The sequence below is a fragment of the Nannospalax galili genome, unplaced genomic scaffold (genome assembly GCF_000622305.1).
Source record: "Nannospalax galili isolate Female #2095 unplaced genomic scaffold, S.galili_v1.0 scaffold363, whole genome shotgun sequence".
In the NCBI taxonomy this organism is placed as follows: Eukaryota; Metazoa; Chordata; class Mammalia; order Rodentia; family Spalacidae; genus Nannospalax; species Nannospalax galili.
This window is the reverse complement of record NW_008351176.1, coordinates 928102-952666: the sequence shown is the minus strand read 5'-3', so window position 1 is coordinate 952666 and position 24565 is coordinate 928102. Positions and strand designations below refer to the sequence as shown.

Genomic DNA, 24565 nt, shown 5'->3' with positions numbered 1-24565 from the left:
AAAAAATTATTTTTAAATGAGTCAAAAAAAGAGTGCATACTGCTGCTGCAGAGGTCCCAAGTTTGGTTCCCAGCACTCACGTCAGGTGGCTCATAACCATCTGTAACTCCAGCTCAACTGTGAACCTAAAACTTTACAGCCACTTTTGAAAGAGATGTATCCTTGCTCTGGAAATTGTTATTGAATATGTTAAAGCTGTAATGAAATGCTTCTTCTAATTGTGTGGTTATTAAATTTAAAAAATAATATTAAAAAATTTTTAAAGAGCTCTTAAAAAAATTTCTGTATCTGAACATTATAGACTTCTTTTTCTAAACCCTTAATTAATAATTCTTGAGTTATTTGTATCCCTGTTAGAGAAATTGATAACAATTTGGTTTTTTTGCTTTGTGTGTGTGTGTGTGTGTGTGTGTGTGTGTGTGTTCATGTGTCATCCATGTGGTGTTGAGTAGACGACATTCAGGAGTTGGTTCTCCTTAGGATCCAGGAATCAAACTTAAGTCATCAGACTTGCACATTAAAGTTCCCCTAACCTCCAAACCATCTCACTGACCTCACATTTGGTTCCCCCTCCCATGCTCCTATTTCTTCTTTTAATTTCAAACTCTAAATGGTCATAGAGAATGACAGAATTGATCCAACTTACATTCAACTTACATTCCATCAAAACAGTTTCTAAGAGGAATTTTGGCGTTGCTCCCTCTCTACTCACATATAAAACAATCAAGAAAATGTCTCTGGTAGCTATTCTTGACAGACTTTCTACTTCATTATCTACTAAGGCTTGTGTATCTATTAATAGGCAACATAAGAGAGGCATATTTTGGATTTTCTTTCAGGGTTTAAATGCAATCTGATTACATACTAATATTTATAAAAATTTGACAGTGCACACCTTTAATCACAGGTTCTGAAACAAATCAGCAATAGTATTGAGGAGGTTTGTCTGAAGGCTACGAAGTTGTTCTGCTCTCACAAATAGTGTGAAGTTCACCTGTGAATCAAGCCAGATTAACAGAGGAGTAGCTCGACTGCCTTGTATTTTGACTCCTACTAGAAGTTACAGCTTAGCAACATAGATTCTATCTCAAGTTAGGTAGGTTGTTAGATAAATAATGAGGGCTTCTTTTTAATTACATGGCATCATTTAAACAACTCAATACCAGAAATATTTATTGCCACTTCGTAGTATTCACAGAAAGATACCTGAAAGATAAGAAGGCAGAACAAATGAGGCAGTAATTTAAATGTTCTTTAGTGAGGGACCAGTAAAAAAGGTATCATGTGCATATGTAATAGTACACTACAGCTCTTTGTGACATGTTAGAAAGGAACTTGTGGATCAGTATATATAATATGGAACTGGTTATTATTAAGTAAGTATATGTGTATATGGGAGCTGTCTAGACAGAAATATACCACACTGCTAATTATGGTTGAGGAATGGAGAATTGAAAGGGAGAAAAGGGATTGGATAATTGGAGGAGGCTTCTTTTTAGATTATATCCTTATAAATTGTTCTGTGGCATGATTATAGTTCTTTTAAAGCCATGAACATGTATAAAATTATTTTAAAGCCACAACAAAAATACCACTAAATCTAAGGGCTACTCCTTTTGAAAACATTTATATATATAAACTCTTAAATAGTTTGTTATTTTGGTCTTTCTAATTTAAATAATAGTACATTTGTGAGTACTTTAGTCAGGCATTATATATAGTCTCTCTTTATTTCTATGACCTAGCCAGTGTCTCCATAGGAGATGCATATGCATATTTGAATCAAAAAGGAATGTATTAAAATATATGTAAGGTATGTATGTCATGAATATTCCTTCTGTTTTTTAATTTTTTAATAGTGATTGATTGGTTGATTGACTGTGAGATAGTCTTGCTGTGTACCCCTGGTTGGCCTCAAATTCATACAATCCTCCTGCCTCAGACTTTTGAGTACTTGAATTACAGGTGTATACCTTCACACTTTGTTGATGAAGTCAGTTTTGCCTTTTTAAGATGACACATTTTTACTACATACAACAGTATGTTTATGGAGGTCAGATGACTACTTATGGGAGGCAGTTCTCTCTTACCATATAGGTCCTGGGGATTGAACTCAGATTGTCAAACTTGGTAGCAGGTTCCTTAACTCATTCAACCATCTTGCCAGCCTTTGACATAATGGTTTTTAAAATACTATTTTTATTTCCTAAGGCCAGTTAATTTTATGGGCTGAAACTTTTTTCTTCTTCCCAACTGTTCTAGTTAGCCTTCCCATTGCTATGATAAACACCATAACCAAAAACAACTTAGGGAAGCAAAGGAAAGGCTTACAGGCTGTCCTCTTTTAGGGAAGCAAATGCAGGAACTCAAGGCAGGAGCTTGAAGCAGAAACCATGGAGGAACACTGCTTTACTGGTTTGCTCCCTCTGGCTCATACCCAGCCGGCTTTTTTATATTAATCCAGGATCACCTACCCAGGGGTAGCACTGCCCACAATGGGCAGGGCCCTCTACATCAATAGCAGTTGAGAAAAGGCCAATCTGATTGAGGCACTAGCCCCGATTAAGACTCTTTCAAATAACTTTGAGTTGTATGAAGTTGACAGCTGAAGCTAACTAGGAGACCAACTTCTCTGAATTTGAGTCCTAGCACTCATTTCAGTTTAAGTTCTTTGAAACATTAGACATTATAGACTTATGACTATTTCAACTGGGTAAAATATCTTTTCTTTTTAAACTAGCTCAAATATCTTTTTAATAGCTAGTTTGCATAAATCACTACAGGATTGCTTGACAATAAATCTAGCACTTCCTGTGCTTTATGGAGAACAGTTTTATCTAAACCTTCTTGCACTTGACTTTTCTTAGGATTCTGATAATCCTGACCTCCGAGATCGGGGTTATATTTATTGGCGCCTTCTTTCAACTGACCCTGTGACAGCCAAAGAAGTAGTCTTGTCTGAGAAACCATTGATCTCTGAGGAGACAGACCTTATTGAACCAACCCTCCTGGATGAGCTAATCTGCCACATTGGTTCTTTGGCCTCTGTGTACCATAAACCTCCAAATGCTTTTGTGGAGGGGAGTCATGGGATCCATCGCAAACACTTGCCTATTCATCATGGGAGGTAAGCAGGTGAAGTAGGTTTCAGTGAAAAGTAATTCTGTTTATATAGAGTTGGGTTTCCTTCTACTTTCATAGCCTGGAAAAGAATTTGCTGTGCATTTTAGAATCTTACTGCTCTAGGGAGCTGCTTTATCAGAGTCCCATACTAGGAGTATAAGACTGTAGAAGACTGGTGGAGACCTGTTTGATAGAGTTTGAAAGTTGTTTATATCTCCAGTAAAATGACTCTAGGAATAGTCCCAAGGTTGAAAACTTGGAGGAGGGTACTATTTTTACACTTAGCAATCTTTATCCTTTACAAGAACTTTGGTTGAGGTTTATAGATAAAGTTATTAGATACTAGGTCTGGGAAGATAGCTCTATCAGTAAAAAGGAAGAACCTGGATTTGATCCATAGAACCCACAGGAAAAAAGCTGGGCATAGTAGTGCGTACTTAATAATCCCAGCACTGGAGAGGCAGAGACAGGAAAATCCCTGGGACTCGTGACCATTCAGACTAGCCTAATTAGTGCATCTCAAGTCCCAGTGAGAGACACTATCTCAAAAAACAAGGTGCCTGGGAAATAACACTGAAGCTGTCCTCTGTCCGCCAGATGCCCATTCACATGTGTGCATACATACACAGATACTATTTCTCCTGTATAAATGACTTCTTTTTTTGTTTTTTCTCCTTGGTCTTTTTGAGAAATGATCTTCCTATAGTCCCAACTGGCCTGGAAGTCACTGTGTAAACCAGGCTGGCCTTGAACTCACAGAGATCCACCTGCCTCTGACTCCTGAGTACTGGAATCAAAGGCATGTGCCACCACACCCGGCTATAAATGACTTCTTATGATAAAACTATTAATGAAATAATTTTTGTGGGATTGCTTTATATAAACATCCTAAATTCTGTATGTGGTCATAGCTTTCAATTATGTGTGCCTGTTTTTTGTTTGTTTTCTTGGTTTGTTTTATCAGACTAGGTTGATCAAATCACTAAGAACAGTCTGGTAGGAACAAACTCTAGGTAACATACAGCTCTTGCTTTTGTAGCTGCCTCAAGTTGTGAGGAACACCTAATAAACCCTTTCTGATTTTTTTTTTTTTGGCAGGGGGGGTTTTTGAGACTGTCTCCCTGTAGCCCCAGCTGGCCTAGAGCTCACTATGTAGACCAGGCTGGCCTGGAACTCTCAGAGATCTGCCTGCCTCTGCCTCCCAAATGCTGGGATTAAGGGTATGTGCCACCACACCTGGCCTCTGATTTTGTTTTTTGTTTTTTTTTTAAGACAGAATCTTATGTAAACCAGGCTGACCTGGAATTCATTGTGTAGCCAAAACTGGCTTTGATCCTCTTGCCTCAGTTTCCTGAGAAAATGGGATTAGAGGCCTGCACTACCAACTCTGGCTTATACTAAGATCTCTATCAAAACTTATTTGTCAAGAAGCAGAGTTTAGCTGAGCTGCCTGGCAGAGGCTCAGACCAGCTGAGCTACCAGCAAAGGATACTCTCTGACCTGTTGAGCTACCTGCAGGTTGTATAGTGTGCTCCTGGGTTTCCTGCTTTCGTGAGCTGTCACCCATGCTGGGGTGGGCTTTGATAATATAGCTAGCTGTCTTTGAGTTTTTTCTGCTCCTCACATTTCTGAAACACATTAGGAACTGGAAGAAACACCGAAGCATGTTATGATCTGAATGACAAGGAATGGCTTCAGTTTCACAGTAGTTGGGTTCTAAATTGTCTCAAGATTAAAAAGAATCAACTGTCTTAAGTGAAAGAAAACAACGAAATCTCCATGTCAAACCAGGCATAGTGGGACATGGAGAGGCAGATGGATCTCTGTGAGTTCCAGGCCAGCCTGGTGTAAATAGTGAGTTCAAGCCAGTCATGGCTACATAATGAGACCCTGTCCCCAACAAAACAAAACCTCTTTGTCCATTTGTACTTTATTTTGTCTTTAAGGGATATACAAATACAGGAAAAATATCTTTTGATATAAAAGGGGATAATCAATTGCTACATGGCATGTTTGTAAGGTTATTTATTGCCTACCTTTTCCAGCATAAAATGAATAAGCAATACATTTTTTACAATTAAAAAAATTTTTTTTTAATTTATGTGTATCACTGCATGCAGTGCCTGCAGAAGCCAGAGAAGTGGGATTCCCTAGAACTGGAGTTATGGGAAGTTGTTAGCTATCATGTGGGTGCTGAGAACCAAACCCAGGTCCTCTGAACCATCTCCCCAGCTCCTAAAGCAACACCTTAAAGCTTTAGTCTGCTTCTTGTAGAGGTTTTAAGAGGTTAATTCACTACGTCCTTCAAAATGACTTGAAAAAGTGTGAGGTACTCACTACCTGGGTTTGCTTACTGTACTTTAAATACTTGTCAGCTGCTCTAGGGAGGTGAGGCAATGAGTAGTTGTCCAATTTAGAAAAGGCTTGCCTTTTAAATACATTTCTTTGATGACATTTGTGCGGTTATTTTCCATTACTTCATAATAGGAAATACTTAGATACTGATTTTTCTTGAATGTATACTCATAATTTATCATATTCTTTTTTTTTTAATTTTTATTTTATGTGTATGAATGTATTGCCTGCATGTATGTGAGTGCACCCTTGTCGTGCAATGCCACGGAAGTCAGAAGAGGGCTTTGGATTCCCCTGGAACTGGAGTTAAGGACAATTCATAGCCGCCATGTGGATGTTGGGAATCAAACCTGTGTCCTCTGCAAGATCAGTCAATGCTCTTAACTGCTGAGCCATCTCTCCAGCCCCAGATTTATCATATCCTTTCAAGTTTATTTTGCATTAGGATTATTTCCCATCTGACTCACTTTCTTACAATACTCTTCCAGTATAGTGAAGACTGTTCATTGTTACCCTTTCTGATTTCTGTTTTAAAGTACAAATAAATGTATTCTTTTATATTTCCTAGATGACACTTGAAAGATGGCAGAGTTTCATATGTAAAGACTAATCTCTGAAGGTTTCATGTATTCTTATAAAGTGTATGTGAGGTCATCTTCCCCTTTGACTTTTTTATTTGTCCCTTCTTGTCATGGCTTTCTTGATAGTTACTCCCAAGTCATCTTTCTTAGATTGTCTTTCTCTTTACACAATATGTGTATGTGGCAGAGACATCTTAAAGGAGGAGGGCTTAGTTGGGCTCACAGCCAAATAAGGTACTTCAGTCCCTCGTAGGGAAGGCAAGGCTCCAGGAGCACTCCATTCATAGCAGGAGGAGTATGAGGAAGCAGTTCATTCGTGTGGCAGCAGACAAGAAGCAGAGGATAGCAGGCTGGTACCAGAGACGTTAGCTTTCAGCAGTCCACCCCTAGTGTTCCACTTCTGCCAACCAGGCCCTACATCCTAAATGCTCCACAAAGCTGTGCCACAAGCTGAGGACTAAGCATTTAAAACATGATCCTCTGAGAGACATTTCAGATCCAAACCATAAAGTTTCTCCTTCCCCTTCTCTCACAAGTTCATGGCCATTTCATCTTACAGCTTTTATAATATTCATTCCAACTTCAAAAGCAGGGATAGTATTAACATTGTCAACACTATTGACACGTCCAAAGTCTCTGCTGAGACTCAAGGCAAACTCTTAGTTATGAGGCCCTATAAAATCAAAAATAAAATTACATACTTTCAATGTAAAGTAGCACGAAGCAGACATTCCCATTCCAAGGAGGAGGACCTGGAAGAATGCAATATAAGATTGGACCAAAGCAAGACCAAACCCATCAGCGCAAACACCAAATCCTGTAGATCCATGCCCCACATGTAGGCACTTGATGGAATCTTCTGAGTTCCAGTGGTCTTTAGCAGCCAGGTCCCTAATGTTATAGCATACAGAGGGCCAGCTCTACTCCATGCCTGCAACTTTCCACAGCAGGTATTCCATGTCCTGGCATCTCCAACATCTTGGGATCTCTGTTGTTACTTAGGCTTCATCCACATAGCTTCCTTTCAGAGGCTATTTGCAGGGAATCTAAACTTACTGCACACTGTTTGACCTCCCAGGCTTTTCTCTGGAATCTTGGTACATACCTCTGTAACTCCTAAATACTTTCATTCTGCATGATCACAAAACTGGTACCACATGGACAATATCAAGTTCTGTTGCCAGCTCAAGTAGTCAGATGCCAAAGCTTAGACCAAAGTAGCAGTGGTCTTTTAAACATTTTCCTAGGTGTATCTTCTCTAGCAGAGGCTCTTTTTTAGACATTTTCCTTTCAAATGTGTTTGCATTTTTGCACCCTGGGCATTGGGTATGAAAGGGATCTCACCCTCAGGGAACCTGTCTGATTATCACTGTGAAGTATGTTATTGTGGGACACTGTTCCTAGGGAGACATGAACAAATGTCTACTCACTCCAGATAGGGAACGAGAGACCAAAGTAAGGATAACCACTAAAATCCAACTTGGTGAACCAATCAGTTTTATTGGGATTACTTATAGGAATATGAGTGAAGGGTTACGGGAGCAGAAATGACTCACAGATAGCTTCATTACCAAAGGCTGCCCCAGCATGGTTGACACCTCACAAAAGCAGGAAACCTGGAGTTTGCACAGCTTTCAGGCAGCTCAGCCTCACTTGAATTTTCAGGACAAAGTGAAACGGCCAAATTCTTTGCCAGAATGTGACATGAATGTCCTATAACCCAATCTTCAAAACTCTTTGTTCCCATCTAAAACCTCATCAGCATACTTTTTACTATCTACATTTCTCGTCTTTATGTACTCCCAAAAGAACTGTCCATTAAGCTCTGTTAATAACAGTTTAGGGCTTTACTATCCTGTTTCTCCAAACACTTCCACATTCCTCCTGTAAACCAATTTTGAAGACCTAAGAATTACAATAAAGTTTATTTCATCAACAACCCCACTTACCTAGTATAAGTTACCTGTGTTACTACAGATGGGATTTAGAATCAAAATGAAAATAAATCTCTAGGCATGTCTGTAAGGGATTATCTAGATAAGGTCAATTTAATTGCAATGGGAAAGACTACCTTAAATGTGGGCCATACCATTGCATGGTCTGGAGGCCCAGACTGGATAAAAAGGAAAAAGCAAGCTGAACACAAGCTTCCTGATTGGACGGTGTGACCAGCTGACTCTTGCTCTTGCCACCATCTTGTATTGTCAGACTATGAGCCAAAATAAAACTCTTGCTTCCTTAAGTTGCTTTTGTTGAATATTTTGTTATAGCAATGAGATAAATAACTAGTACACTTACTTTTCTAATCACAGTGGCAAAATACCTAACAAACAGTTTGAGAATAGGGTTTATTTTGGCTCACAGTTTAAGAAGAATTTTGCTCTGTCTTACCAGAGAAGGAATGGTGACAGGAACACTCTGAGTGTTCATGGCAGCAGGCAGGTGAGGCAGCAGCTTGTTGGCATAGTTGTGAACAAGAAGCAGAGACAGGTGTACCTTTCAGAAGCTCACTTCTAGTGATCTTCTGCCAACCAGGCCCTGTCTCCTAATGTTCCACAGCCTTCAACTGGGGATTGCGTATTCAAACCATGAGCCTGTGGGGACATTTCATCTTCAAACCGCAACTCAATGTTCATTCTCTCCCCTAATTACTTAACTGATCTAGGTTACTGTAAAAGGCTCTGTCTGAACCTTATCTTTGAGTTTCTCTTCATGCTCTCTTTGGGAACTTACCTCCCAATCAGCTACTGCTGATACATTATAAGACTTTACCACCAACACCATGTTTTCATTGGATCCTTACCATAGATACCTGGTTTAGGTGGTATGGTTTTCATTTTATTGATGAAGAAACTTTGTAACAGAGTTGTCAATACAATTAGCCTTTTGTCAGCCTACAGTTGATCTTGGATTTCTGATTCTAGATACCCTGATCTCACCAACACAATTTCCCTTGGTGATTTGCTTGAGATGTGTAAATTTCTTTCTAAGTTCATTGCCCAACTCTGCCAGTCCCTTGTCTTTAGTTGGACATCTGTAACTGTTTTTCTAAAAACACAGCAGAATTAAGCACCTTGGATCTGTGGTTGTAGCTCATTGATGGAAGGTTCTTAGCATGTGCAGTCCTCAGCACCAGAACAAAAAGAACACCTGAGCATCTTACTTTTTTTTTTTCAATCATTCTTCTGCAGTCCCTAGTAGGAGTCCCATGTTCTTTTTCTTAATGTTAGCTGTCTTAGTTTCATTCTCCGTACTTCTCTATAGTCAAGTGTTGTCAGAATGTCTTTTGTTTTTTGTTTGTTTTTGAGATAGAATCTCACTGTGTAGCTCTGCCTAGTAAATCAGGCTAGCCTTGATATCACAGATTCACCTTCCTCCCAAGTGCTGGGATTAAAGGCATATGCCACCATGCTTAGCACATGCTTAGGTTTTTTTAAATTATTTCAATTTCTTTTTCTCTCTTTTTTAAAAAATATTTTTTATTTATTTATTTTTATTCTATGTGGATGCATGTATTGTCTGCATGTAGATAAGTGCGCCTGTGTTATGCAGTGCCCGCAGAGGTCAGAAGAGGCTGTCGGATCCCCTGGAACTGGAGTTATGGACAGTTGTTAGCTGCCTTGTGGTTGCTGGGATTCGAACCCAGGTCTTCTGCAAGAACAACCAGTGTTCTTAACTGCTGAGCCATTTCTCCAGCCCTCTTTTTCTCCTTTATTTATTGTATATTATGTTTGTATACGTGCATCCCACAAGCACACATGTGGAGGTCAGAGGACAACTTGAAGGAGTTGTTTCTTTCCTTCCAGTGTGTAGATTTAGGGATTGAACTTGGCCAGAACCTTTGCTTGCTGAATCAACTCACCAGCCCTATTTCAATTTCTTAATGCATTTTTGCCGTGTTTCATAGTTACACGTGTGACATTCACTTCTTGCCTTGTTATATCTTGGGTGAAACTGACTTACTCATTTTTCCTGTTTGTGTTTGATTGCAGCACTGATGCAGGTGATAGCCCTGTTGGCACCACCACAGCAACCAACCTGGAACAGCCACAGGTCATCCCCTCTCAAGGTGACCTTCTGGGGGATCTTTTAAATCTTGACCTGGGTCCCCCAGTAAATGTGCCACAGGTATCCTCCATGCAGATGGGAGCAGTAGATCTCTTAGGAGGAGGACTGGATAGTCTGGTAAGCATCTTTCCTCTCCTTTTCTTTTGGTTATTTTTAGTTCTTGATATATCAGAGAACTTTATTCAACTTTTTAGAACTAGACCTTTCTTTGATGAGCAGAAATGACCTTTGAAAAGGACAGAATTTGTCTTTATAGAGTTCATAATCATTCTCTTCATCATTGATGAGGTATATCTGCAAGTAGCTTTATTTTGTTACCCTGTTTATAAATAGAATTTCTGGTATTTAACCAACATGTTATTCAGCAATCTTAATGATTAATGTCCTTACCAGAGTTCATGATTGTCTTAACATTCTTTCTTAACTCTGGATAATCCTCATAAATTCTCCATTTGACCCAGTACTCAGGGGGTAGAATCAGGAGGATCTCTGTGAGTTCAAGGCTAATCTGGTCTTCATAGCAAGATCTAGGCCACAGCCAGGACTACATAGTAGGGCCCTGTCTCAAAAAAAGGAAAAGGAAAAAATTCTCCCTTTAACCTAAATATCATTAAAGTGGCCTCATAATGATTGCCTTCATTCAGTCTTTCAAATGTCTGCCTTGATTGAATGTCACGGTGCACTGTTGTAATCCCAACACTTGGGAAGTAGAGGCAGATGGATCAGGAATTCAAGGTCATTCTTGACTACATATTGAGTTTGAGGCTGGCCTGGACTACATGAAACCTCACTTGACTGTCTCCATCCTCACTCCAAAAAAACTCTGCCTTTTAAATATTTATTAACTTGTGCCTTTTCCAATTCTGAAAAGTTTTGAGGCAGTTATTTGAGCCATTTTTGTATAAAATGTACCTTTATTAAAGCTGGACCACTTGGCTGGTTCTCCTCCCCCGCCCCTTCCCTATTTTCTTTACTTTTTTCATACTTCCAATTTAATTAGCTTCCAGGATTCTTATACTAAAAACATCCAGAGTGTCTGTGAATATGTGCCACCAATGGGAACCAACATTTTTTTGTTGTTGTTGTTGTTATTGTATAAGATGGAGAAATATTAAATGCATCCTTCAGTCATGGAGAAAGGGCCAGGAAAATAACAGGTTTCATCACATGGCTCCCCATAAGTTAGGTACTGAACTTAGTGGAATTAGAAAGACTATTTTAACTACAAATGTACAAATGAAGTGCTTGTTAATGTGGTGACTCTAAAGCTGCCTAACAAGTTGATTTATTTCCCAGCATCATTGGAAGGCACAGATCATAGATAGGGAAATAGGTTTTCAGAGCTATGAATAAAACAGCTTACTCTCTGCTATATATGTTGGCATTGTCTCTTAAACTTTATGAGCATTACTGTATCTGTTGCTTACGTCTATCACTATAGGTGCATTTACTTTTCTAACTGGCAGAAAGGGTAATAGCATTATGGTAGAACCTCTCTGGGTTGTGCACTGCATTCAGAAGTAATACTCTGATCGTGCGAGGGACTCCAGCTTATTGTCGCAAGTGAACACTACTTTCTTTTGTCTTTCCTTTAAATACAGCATTTTTTATTGTCTTTTAAAAATGGACTTGACTGTCGATAGAATAGTTTTCTCAAGTAGTCATTCCACATTGCTGTATAGCATCTTTAGATTGTAGCTAGACTAATGCATAATTAAAGTAGCATGCAGCCAAGAGTCTCTTTTAAAATGAAAGTAGCTCTTAGCATTGTATTGACATTGCATCCTCCTCAAGTTTATTCTAACATCCTTAGATTTTACTTTCCCTAGAGGTTTTCTATGTGAAGGACTCATTGAACCTAAGAGGATAAAGAGGGCTTTAGGAATAAAAGGGAGAAAGAGGCCCTAATTTTGATGTTTCTAGACCCATGAGTCTATATTTTGTCATCAAAAAGATCCACTTATGGGTAGAAAGAGATATGTTTCTTCTGGTTTACTTCATATTAGCTCTTGCCAATGCCCTAAACCAATGAGTTTTATCTTTATGTATTGCATGCCTATCCATTCATCTGTTAGAATTCCCTTAAATACTGTTTCAGATAAAAAGGCTGCAGGAGTTGCTGGGGAGATAGCTCAGTCAGTAAAGTGCTTGCCATGCAAACATGAGGACCTGAGTTTGATCTCCATCACCCACATAAATAGCCAGGCAATGGTTGCACATACTTGTAAGTCTGTGCTCAGAGGCATAGACAGATGGGATCCTCTTGACTTGCTGGCCAACTACCATAGCCTAATCAGCAATCCCCACGTCACAAATAAGAGACTCTATTACACAAAAACAAGGTGGACAGCAACAGCCAAAGTTAACCTCTGCCCTACATGGACACATGTATGCACCAGCGCGTACACACACACACACACACACACACGCACAAAGGCTCTAAGAACTTGCTTGGTCCTAGCTATGATGGTGTACACCTTTAATCCCAGCACTCTGGAGGCAGAGGCAGGCAGATCTTTGTAAATTCAAGGCCAGCCATGGTAACATAGACCCTGTCCCCAAATAGAACTTACCAGGCCTAGCAGTGCATTCCATTAATCCCAGCATGTGGGAGGCTGAGGTAGGTGGATCTCTGTGAGTTCAAGGCCTGCTTGGTCTACATATTGAGTTACAGGCCAGCCAGAACTACATAGTGACACCCTGTCTCAAAATTTAAAAAAAAAAAAAAAAAAGCTTGATTAGATTATAGTGACCAAATTTGCATGTGGGACTTCTTTTCTATTTTCCTTCCTTAATTTTTTTCTTCTTTCTTTTTGGTCTTTTTGAGACAGGTCTCCCTGTAGCCCCAGCTCTCCTGGAATTCACTATGGAGACCAGACTGGCCTTGAACTCACAGAGATCCACCTGCCTCTGCCTTCCGAGTGCTGGGATTAAAGGCGCACCCAGGAATATTGATATGTAATTAAATTTTCACCTGTCCCGACTTTTACAGTTCAGGTTTGGGGGGGTTGGGATTTTGTTTCTTTTGCTTTTGCTTTGAGCTCATTCTGATATACAATTTATCCCAGGAATCATAATGAGATGGAATAACAGTCCTTACTTTTACTTTGGATATACATGTAGTCAAATATATTTACTCAAGAGAACCAAGATTTCTTATATGAGAACATCACAGGAAAGTCTTAAATCTGACTGTGGAAAATGTGTTTCAAGGTAGCAGTAGACTGTGACACATTTTTTTTTTTTTTGCTTCATTTTAATTTTATATGTATATGTGTATTGGGTGCATGTATGCAAATGCACCCATGTTCTGCAATGCCCATGGAGAACAGAAGAGGGCGTCAGATCCCCTGGAACTGGAGTTACAGACGGTTTTTACCTCCATGTCGGTGTTGGGATTTGAACCTTGATCTTCTGCAAGAATAGCCAGTGCCCTTAACCGCTGAGCCATCTCTCCAGCCCCAGACTGTGCCACTTTTAAAATACTTGTGCAAATTATCTGAAGAGAATAATCTTCCTTGTTGTTTTACAATCTATGTAAACAATGCCATTTCTTGAATGAGTCTTTGCCTTATAGTAGCACTTCTCAAAACTATAATGTGCGTGGAGATCTTGAACAAGAGACTTCCTGATTTAGTTAGGCTATAGCAAAACATTGCCATCTGCATTTGGGGTTTTTGTGCTTGGGTTCTCTTTTTCTTACTATTTCTTCCCCCTCCGTGTGGTGGGGCGGGGGAGTAAAGGGAAACTGGGATGTTGGTCTTTGCCTTCCACCATATTTTTGAGGTAGGGTCTCTCTCGTTTGCCACTGTGCTGCATACTGCTGGTTAATTGGCCTGCAAGTTTCCAGGGAATTTTTCCTATTTCTCATCTTCTCATCAGAGTGCTGGGTTTACAGACATATCTCTGTATCCTGCTTTTTATGGGTTCTGAGGAGCTAAACTTGGGTAGTCAAGCTTAGCAGCAAGTGCTTTTACCCACTGAACCATCTCTCTGGCTCTTTCTTTATTTTGAGACAAGGTTTTGCAGTGGCCCAGGCTGGCATTTGAATTTAGGATCCTCCTGCCTGAGCCTCCCAAGGGCAGTCATATGCACTCCTAACAAGTTGATGATACCAAGTGATACTGAAGTTGCTGGTTCATGGACTGACTGCCTTTAGTATAGTAAAGACAGAATCCCTACGGTCATGAACCTTTTCAGTTTGATGTTTGAACTGTAACCGTTGGAATTCAGATTCCTGTGTCTCTTGACTTTGGTAGTAAATACTCTCCTGGAAAGAGGAGAAAGGGCATACAGTAATTGAGAAAGGGCAAGAAATTTGTGACTTAAGCTCTTTACCCTCCAGGAAGAAAAACAAGTGGTAGTGTTGCAGGACAGAATGGAGAACAGGCCCCAAAGACTGGAAGCAAAACAGGAAGCAGTTACTGTACTGGTAGAGCATCTCTGAGAGATTTCTCTAAAGCAGGACCCTGAACAAAGAAAAACTCATCTTTTTATACTTTTTTTTGCTTTTCACGTCTCTTACAGATAACAGTATACTTTTTCTTTCTTTTTTTTTTTTTTTTGGTCTTTTTGAGACAGGGTCTCCCTGTAGCCCCAGCTGTCCTGGAACTCATTATGTAGACCAGGTTGGCTTTGAACTCACAGACATCTGCCTGCCTCTGCCTCCCAAGTGCTGGGATTAAAGGCGTGCACCACCACGCCCGACCCAACAGTGTACATTTTTTATTTATTTTATATGTATGAGTGTTCTGCCTGCGTGTAAGTGCATTCGTGTCACACAATGCCCATGGATGTAAAGAGGGCATCGGATCCCCTGGAACTTGAGTTGTTGCTATGGTTGTGAACCACCATGTGGGTGTTGGGAACCGAACCCAGGTCCTCTGCAAAAGCAGCCAGTGCTCTTAACCACCAAGCCATCTCTCAGGCCCAGCAGTATACATTTTGACCAGTATTTTTAAAAACACTGTACGTGGATACAAAATGACTGGAATGCTAGGGGTAGGGGAAGACCTTGAGGGCTTAAACAGGAAATATGCAAAAATGCACATACTACACAGACATCATTCATACCTTATGCTAGTACATCAGGAAATAGTAGAATTTGACCCAGTCTCCCTTTTAAATATGACTAGTGTTAAATTTGTGTAATCATTTGGTGAACAGCATTTAGGTTACTTCGCAATCATAGCAATAAAGCTATGAACCAGGATTCTAGACCTGTGATTGCTTTTAGCATCAGGGTATTTTTTTAGCATCAGATTGTTTGTTTGTGAGACAGAGTCTTGCTATATGACCTATACACACCTCAAATTCACGATTCTGCGTCAGCCTCCCTAGTATTGGGATTACAGGTATGTGCCAAGGCACCATCAATATTGGTTTCTAATAGAACCTCACCCATAGAGGTCAGTGGTGTGCTACTGATGAAGTTTTGCCTGGCAGCTCTTTACCTCTTTAGAGTTCTCAATTGTAGCTGCATAACTAATCCCACATTAGTACCATTTAAAAAATACTATCAATGCTTGGGCCCAAGAGTAATTAAGAAAAATTTCTGTAAAGCGGGACCTAAATATTCCTATTTTTTAAAGTTACTCAGGCTATTTTAATTTTGCAGCCAGGATTGAGAACATTGAGCCTAATAAAATTCCAAATAGAGTTAAGTAGCTGATCTCTTAAGCCAAGACAGTGACTTCCAACAAAGCAAAATAAAAAGCAAACAATTTTTAAATTCTGGCAGACCTTTTTAACACATCTTACAAAAACAGACATCTCTTAGGGGCTGGAGAGATGGCTTAGCAGTTAAGAACACTGGTTGTTTTTGCAGAAGACCCGGGTTTGAATCACAGCACCCACATGACAGCTAACACTGTCCATAACTCCAGTCCCAGGGGATCCAACAGCCTCTTCTGACCTCCATGGGCATTGCATGACATGGGTGTACTTACCTACACGCAGGCAATACATGCATACACATAAAATAAAAATAATAAGAAAAAAAACAGACATCTTATCTTAGACCAGTGACAGACCTGAATTCAGTCCCTGGAACCCGCAGTGGAAGGAGAGAACCGAACCCTGAGGGTTGTCCTGAACTTTGTTCCTCCTCCTCCCTCCTCTTTCCCTCCTCTCTCGATAAGTAAAATAAATACAAAACTTTTTAAAAACCAAACATCTCCTATTTTCCCTCTATTTTTTTCTTTCCATTGTGATTTTGTTAAATGACTAGTATGTCAGAATTTGGCTAGAATTAAATTTGGTATCATACACACACACACACACACACACACACACACACACACACTGAAAAATTGAAGGCATTTTATATTTGGGAGGGTTTTATTGTTTGTTTTTTGAGATCTCATTCTTGTTAGCCTAGTCTGGCCTTGGCCTCCCACATGCTAAGGTTACAGCGTGTGCAGCATGCCCAGCTTCATTGGCTCATTTTCTTCAAGCTAGATCATTAGAAGATATTTTTACTCTTCCCTTTTTATGTACTGCTGATCCTCCAATTAAGTCTTGCTACATTATCTTCTTTCATTGTTGTACTTGAGCAATTTTACTATCTAGTGAATTGTGTGTGATTCTTCTAGAGCTGTTGTCTTCAGGAAATAAGGGTTAATTAGTTACTATGGACCTGAATACAGCTTTCTTCTAGTAATGATAATGATTCATAATCTGTGATTCTTGAAGCAGAGTAGGTTGAGGATATTGCTGTGATGTAAAGAAAACATAGATACCATGCTTGACTTATGTTCTGTTTTAAGGAGGCAGTCACCCATGAAAATCAGGAATTTAGGCAGTTTTAGAAATGGAATGTCTTTTTAGCTCAAAACTTGAAATTAATTCCTACCTATTCTTTGCCACCCTTATTTTTTGCTTGTCCTTGAGCATTTTTCTCTTTTCCCTGTACTCTACAGATAATTTTTTACCTTTGGAACTATAAACCTAACTGCCAGCTTGGTATAGAGTAAAATGTCACTAAGTGGTTGATCTATTTTATATGTGAAGCATGATGGCATTTGGTGTAGGGGTAGGCTTGTGCAAGCAGTTACCTGGGCTTTTTCATTTCTTTGTATTAGAAGTCATGTGCATGCACACACTGTGTGTATGTGTGTGTATGCCATTGATATTTAATCTATAAAACTGCCTGTTGTGGGCAGTATGATTTTTGTCACAGTGCAGTGTCTTCTGCTTTGGTATAGTGTAGGAGGTGACCTGATGCCCATGTGTATAACTCTTGCCTATGTGTTATATTCTTCTCCAGAGTCTGACACCTGTGAGGATTGTAGGAATAACCATTGAATCTCAGTTATTAGTTACCTTACTTTTAGCCTGTCAACAGAGAGAGGCCTTGGCTAAATTATAGTCTTTTGTTCACCCAGTGTGCTGTTATTCTATTTAAATGCTCCTAGTGAGTATCAAAAAATGTAGAGGACTAATCCTAAGTGCCCTCTCATGCTGAGGAAGGCTTCAGACTAGAGAAATGTCATCTGTGCCCTAGCTGGAGCCAGAGGAGGATCTAGGAGAAACAATCTTTTCAAAGCTTCCCACACTGTTCCTTACAGATTTTTACTTTGCATATATTTTGTCATGAGCTACTTTATTAATGGTTTTGAGATTTTAGCCAGCAAGAAATTAATATACATACTAGTTTTACATTGTCAGTTTTTCCTTCTGCACTAACATAAGAGCTTGATTTTCAGTTTATTGTATTGATAAAACTTTATACATTCGTATCACCACTTTGCCCAGTATCCTTTTCAGTGTGACTTCTAAAACCCTTCTTTTTATCATTTGGAGATTTAGTAAAGACTGACTTCAGATAGTATGTTTGTCACTCTTGTCACTGTGAACAAAACCTGAGATAACCAAAATGAAAAGATGTATTTTGGCTCACAGCTTTGGAAGCTTCGGATCATGATTGCTTGGTCCTGTTGCTTTTGGACCTATAACAAGGCTGCACAATATCTCGAGGGCTCATGGGGGAGCAGAACACTCACTTTATGGTTGAGCATTAAAAACACTGAAGAGATTTACAGGGTCCCACTATCCTGTTGGTGGCTCTCTCCCAATGATTTAAATACTTCTCCTGAGGCCCCACCTCTTAAAGTTCTGCTTCCCAGTACCACCACAGCCTTCGGGCCAAGCCTTTAACATATGGACTATTAGTGACACTTATCTAAACCGTTGCAGGTAGCTTTGAAACAATTTACCAGTTATTGAGTGTTAATCCTAGTGCTAGAACTTTTATAATTCTAATTCTCAGTTTATCCTCTTTTCACTGTCCTGTGAGTCCTCTGATTTGTTTGTAACTATTTTTTAGAATAGGGCTTAATCCTTTTCCACTCAAGACCCTTTTTCATCCAAGAAATTTTGTGCATGGATATATATATGCATATATGTGGATATTGATTTATATAGAGGAAATATACAATTTCTGTGTTTTTTTGTTTTTTTTTTTATCTTTTTGAAGTAGGATCCCCTGTAAGCCCCAGCTGTCCTGGAACTCACTGTGTAGTCCAGGCTGGCCTTGAACTCACAGAGATCCGCCTGCCTCTGCCTCCCAAGTGCTGGGACTACAGGCGTGCACCACCACGCCCGGCACAAACAATTTCTGATAGAAAGGTCATAAAGAAATTGATTTCAGTTTTTTTGGGACAGGGTCTCACTATATAACCATGGCTGGCGAGGATCTCCCTATGTAGACCAGGTTGGCCTCAAACTCACAGAGATCTGTCTCTGCCTCCCAAATGCTGGGATTAAAGGTGTATGCCACCATGGCTGGCTAGAAAAAAAAATTATTTTAAAACAATTTTTGTAGCAAACATAATTTTACCATTTTTTTAAAGACCAAAGCAAAATTGGATATTATTGAGGTACAGAGTCGATTGACACTTTGATTTTATAATTGTCAATCCTGATAATGCTGCTTTCTCTTAAATACATAGTACCAAATGGCAGGACTATATTTGGGATCACTTCAGAAATAGTTGGAAATTCTGTCCTAATCCAATAACAAAATTCATTTAATGATTTCTTAAAAATAAAACTCAAGGCAGCAACTAAAAACTACAATTATTAAAATCAAACATTTTAACACAATACAGAGATATACTAATTTGGTACTTACATTAAAGAACTACAGTAGGAAAATATTAAAAGTTTTTGTTTTCCGTAGTTAAACCATGATGTTTCTGTGAGAGCAGAAACATTTTTATAGTAGACAACACTATAGTTCATGGCTACAGTAATCTCAAATCTTAGCCAGGTGTGTCAGGCAGCATTTGTTGGTTTTGAGGGCCATGAGGACATGTGCAATACAGAGTGCACATTTGCTCAGAACCAGGGCTGCCCGAGAGGTGCATGTGTAGCATGGGCAGCAGTGCTTTATTGCACACTTGATTTTGGATTAGTTTTGGTCATTGCATGTTCAGAAACCTTTTACTATTTCCAAAATTTTCACAGCCCCCATATTCAGTTACATGGCCCCACAGTTCAAAATAGTGTTCAGAGTAGAATCCACTTTCCCCTGATTTTGATGTATCAAACAGGGTGCACAGTTTTTGGAATATACAGGAGGGCAGTGAGTATACATGGGAAGCTTCAGGGTAAACAGGACTGATTCATCATCTTGCAGTGTCAGTCTTGGTGGTGAGTAATGAAAGCAGAGAACAAACTGTAAAATGACTGAACTGTTTTAAGATCAAACATGGACTGGCTTCCCATGGACCTGTCTACTTCACCTCCTGGTTTCCCTGGTCATGTGACCATGGGCTCGTGTGTCATTTTAGGAAGCACATGAGCATCTGAGAGCTGTAGAACTATGTATGTTTGTGAAAAGAGAAGCTGGATAAATTCATGGACCTTTCTTATAGGAAAAGAATCAAGATTATTGTTCTTTACCCTTTCAAGTAGAGTGGCAAAATCCTACTTTTTCATCTCTTTGGCAGTGATTCATGATAAAGCACACATCCCTTCTGGCCAGTAAATAACATGAAGGCATTCTTCTGCTCCAGCTTGCTACCACAACTACAAAGGCATTAAGTCTGTAATCCTAGCACTTGAGAGACTGAGGCAGGAAGAATCATTGGTTTGAGGCTAGCCTGGGCAATAATAGCAAGTAAATGACCAGCTTGGTTCCCTTGGCAGGACTCTGTCTCAAAAACAAAAAACAAACTCGGTAAAAGTATATAGACAATACCTTTCTAGCAAGGCATTTGGCCTAGAGAGGTTCATGTTTATTTTTCCCCCAATTGATGCCTTTCATATGTGTTGACAGTGTTGATACCAATACTGTGCTCTGGACTACCTGGTAAATGATTGTTGGCCTTCAGTCCTTTTAATTATTTTCTCCAATAAATGATTCATTGCAAAATTGTCTCCCAAGAAATACTGTCAGTAGCTATGCTTATATGGTCACTAGAACATTGATTCATTCAACAAATATTTGAAAGTTTATGGTATGTCAGGCTCTATTCCAGGTACTAAGAATATAGTTGTGAGCACAACAGTTGTTATAAGTGTCTCTTCTAGTGGAGGGAGCAAGCAATCAGTTCCTCTGTAGAGAGGTAATAATGCTGTGAAGGGTAATGAGAGGTGCTGTTTCCCATATGAACCTCTACTCTAGTCAACATGAAAGGTTTGTCTGACCTACACATCCTGTGTGGACATTGTGAGGCCTTTCTAATCCCTTTTCAGGAACAGTCTGTTATAGTTGCTCCCAACTTTCCCCTTGAGGAGTCTGTGATTTTTCTTTTTTTTTTTATATGATCTCAACCTAAGCAGTTCCCTGACAAGTGTTCTCAGCCATTACTTTGTTTATTGGCTTTTTATTGCATGGTTACAGAATCTCTCTTCATCTATTTTATTACTATGTTTATGATATTTTTCTGCATAGCTTTTGAAAGATCAATTTTCTACCTAGTAGCTGAAAACTCATGGGTAGTGTGTGCCTTTTAAAATTTAAATTAAACTCTTATACTTTTGACACAATAAGATTTTGAAAGCAGTTTTGTTTGTGATGGGAATCATTATATCTTATTCTCACATCATTCTAGACTCTTGAATAACAGAACTCTTGGTAAACCATGTGGGTTGGTGCATTAATTATGGTCACTTCAATTTGGTGAGTTCCAGAAAACATCACATAAAAGGAGAGATCTAGACACAAGCTTAGAAATATCTGGGCTTAAGGTCTACTCCGTAATTAAGAAAATAACTTCAGATACCCAGACAACTCCACAGTTTTAAAAACAGGTAGATGTACACAGGACTGGCCACCCAAAGGGGCTAATAGGGACCAGTTATTAATGTGTAGGAATTTCTTCCTTTAAATCAGTGGCCATTTCTTCGAATCAGGCAGATTTTTTCCCTAATAGAATTTCCTTTTTCAGCTCCCCCCAACCCCCACCTTTCTTGTTTTATGTAGTATATGACAGTGTAATTTTCTATTAACCTTTCAGTCTTTTGGTATCGGGAGGGAGCTGATGTAGAGCTTACATGTATGCTTAAACTTTTGGCTCTGCCTGGTTCTGTTTCAAAGATCGTGTAATGTACTGAAATCCCTTCAGCTAGTAAGTTACAATAGTCACCATGAAATCACTGCTTTCTGTCCTGTTATTAGATAATTCTGCAATTCAACATGAGCTCCAGTAGTCTCATTAAGCATTACTTTAAAAAAAAATATTTTATTATTTTTATTTTATGTGTATGAGTGTATTGCTCACATGTATGTGAGTGCATCTGTGTCATGCAGTGCTGCAGAGATCAGAAGAGGGTTTCGGATTCCCCTGGAACTGGAGTTAAGGACGGTTTGTAGCTGCCATGTGGGTGCTGGGAATCAAACTCTTAACTGCTCTTAACTGCTGAGCCATCTCTTCAGCCCCCATTAAGCATTACTTTAGATGTGGCAAAGTGACCAGCCAAATGTTAACTTTTGTTCTTAGTACCATTTAATGGCTACAAATCTATAGTTTAGATTGGAGACTAGGGAACTGTGCCAGTTGTTGAAGTTTGGAGTATCAACTAAAAGCCTTTAGGAAGTTACCAGGCGAGATGGCACATGCCTTTTATCCCAGCACTTGGGAGGCAGAGGCAGACAGATCTTTGTGAGTTTGAGGCCAGCTTGGTCTACATAGCGAGTTCCAGGCCAGCTGAGACCTTGTCTCAAAAAGACCAAGAAAAAGAGAAAAAAAAGCCTTTAGGGAAATTCTCAATTTTCAGCATTTGAAATGTTCTTTTCCATGGCCATGCATGTTATCCCATGCCTATAATCCTGGGAAGTAGGAGACTGAGGCAGGATTATTAGTTCAAGACCATCCTAGGATATATAGAAAAACCCTGTCTTTAAAAAAAAAAAAAAAAACTGGGCATGGTGTCACACACCTTTAATCCCAGCACTTGGAAGGCAGAGGCAAGCAGATCTCTGAATTCAAGGCCAGCCTGGTCTACATAGTTCTAGGCCAGTTGGGACTCCAGGGAGACCCTGTCTCAAAAGACCAAAATAATAAATAAAATAAGGTAATAAAAGCAAACAACACATTTTTCTCTGAAACTGATACCTCTCCTTCTTGTATTCTGTCTGATTCATTTGGCATATAATTGACATTATTTTCTTCACGGAGAAAAAAGTCAACCTCAGAATAATAGGATGTAGACAAGAGGCACAGTATTTACACACATAAGATTGGGACACCTATTCCTTTTCACAGTCTTGGCTTCCTCTGGCTTACTGGGTAATAGCATTAGTTTGAATTTTACAGGTCCTAGTTTGATTGGTTTAGTGTTGGATCCTAATAATATGACCTCTCAGAATAGCCCCAGCTAGATGAACCTGATACAGCAGCTGGACTGAAATGGCTAATGTCTCATTCAGGCTGATACATAACAACCTTCCTAGGTACTTTCTTGATTATCTGCTTCATGCATTTGTCACTGGCAGATAGATAATGCCATTTATCGTGTTGCTTCCATCCTTGCTGATACCTCTCTGTTAGTCACTGTCTTCACCCCCAGCATTATGCTTTCACCTTGCCTTATTCTCAAGGAGGAGGGTGACCTCCCTTTGAATCTTTTTTTAATCAAGAGGAAAGATTCAAAATAGTAAATAAGCTACAGTCTGGCTATCAGGAAAACACTGGAGTTTGTTCTTCTCTTTCCTTTACAGCCATAGCACAATTAGGTGAATCTTTACATTTCTGACTATATGTTTCATGTCCTTTAGACCTTGTGTGAGTTAGATCAGAGTTCTTGATTCTAGGTAAATTATCTGTAATACAGAAAAGGAGCATCAAGGTTATTTTTCTGTTTCTTCCATGGCTTCAAATAAAATTGGTCAGCAGCATAAAGAAAGACTACATTTAGATCTTTTCCACATAATTTTCTCATAATATTCAAAGATGAGAATAATATCCAAACAATCAACTACTCTTGGGTATTGTGTTACTTATCACTGTGATGTATAAAATCCCTGACAGAAACAACTACAGGAGGAGAAACTTAGTTTAGCTCACTGTTCAGTCCATCATGGCAAGGAAGGCACAGCAGACTTCATGGCAACAGGAGTAGGTGCTAGAGGCTCCTCACATCTTGATCCATCGGGAAGCAGGAAGCAGATCTGCAGATGGCTCGGTATAACCTTCAAGGCCTGCCCTAGTGGCCTGTGTCCCAGACTTTTTACAGCTTCCCAAAACAGCACCACCAGCTAGGGACCAAGTATAAAAACATGCATGCCTTTGGGGGACATTTCAGATCCAAACCATAACAGCTTTATTTCCTTTGGATGTAGCATATTTGATTAAAAACTATTTCCTTTTCAGTGTGTTTTTCCTTGTCAGTGAATGCCAACTAGTTTGATAAAGAATTCTCTCTTTCAAGCTTCAGTTGAACTACACCAGCATCCAGACAAAAGAGATTTTTCTTGTAGAGCGCCTTCCATGGTATTTGTTTTTAGCTTTCCTTTCTTAGAAAAGGTTTTTCTTTCTGTTCAAATTCTGATCTCTTTATTTTCTATAGAAGAAAGCTCTAAAGTCATTTTTTAACATGTCAGTCTTGGCTGGCTCCAAATAATAGTTAATTTTCTGTAGCAGTACTCTCAACCATGGCTATGCATTAGAATGAACTAGAAGAACATTTTCAAAATTCTGATGCCAAGTGACATCTCAGAACAAGTAAATCACTATCTGAGGATAATTCTCAAGTGGTAGCAGTTTTTAAAGTGCACACACAGACTCATACACCCCACATGTGATAGATTTCATTTTGTACTGAAGGTTGAAAATTACAGTTACTGGAATATAATTGAAGTAGTTATTAGTAGTATTTGAAATTTTGAGTGTTAGTCTAAGAAAACTCTAGATTTTTAGTAAGGGGAAAATTAAAAGTGGGACCTCTGAAAATTATACTGCCTTTGCAAGCTTCTTTCATACAACTTTAAA

The 24565-nt window shown here is 39.2% G+C and overlaps 1 protein-coding gene across 8 annotated transcripts in view; it reads left to right on the top strand.

The window, feature by feature from the left end:
* Ap2b1 (adaptor related protein complex 2 subunit beta 1) overlaps positions 1-24565 on the top strand; it is a 126331-nt gene that overhangs the window by 50683 nt on the left and 51083 nt on the right. For all 8 annotated transcript variants that reach the window (XM_029553583.1, XM_008848130.3, XM_008848134.3 and 5 more), the window contains exons 13-14: positions 2868-3127; positions 10052-10244. In XM_029553583.1, the coding sequence (XP_029409443.1) occupies positions 2868-3127; positions 10052-10244 (453 nt within the window). The remainder of the gene's footprint in view (positions 1-2867; positions 3128-10051; positions 10245-24565) is intronic.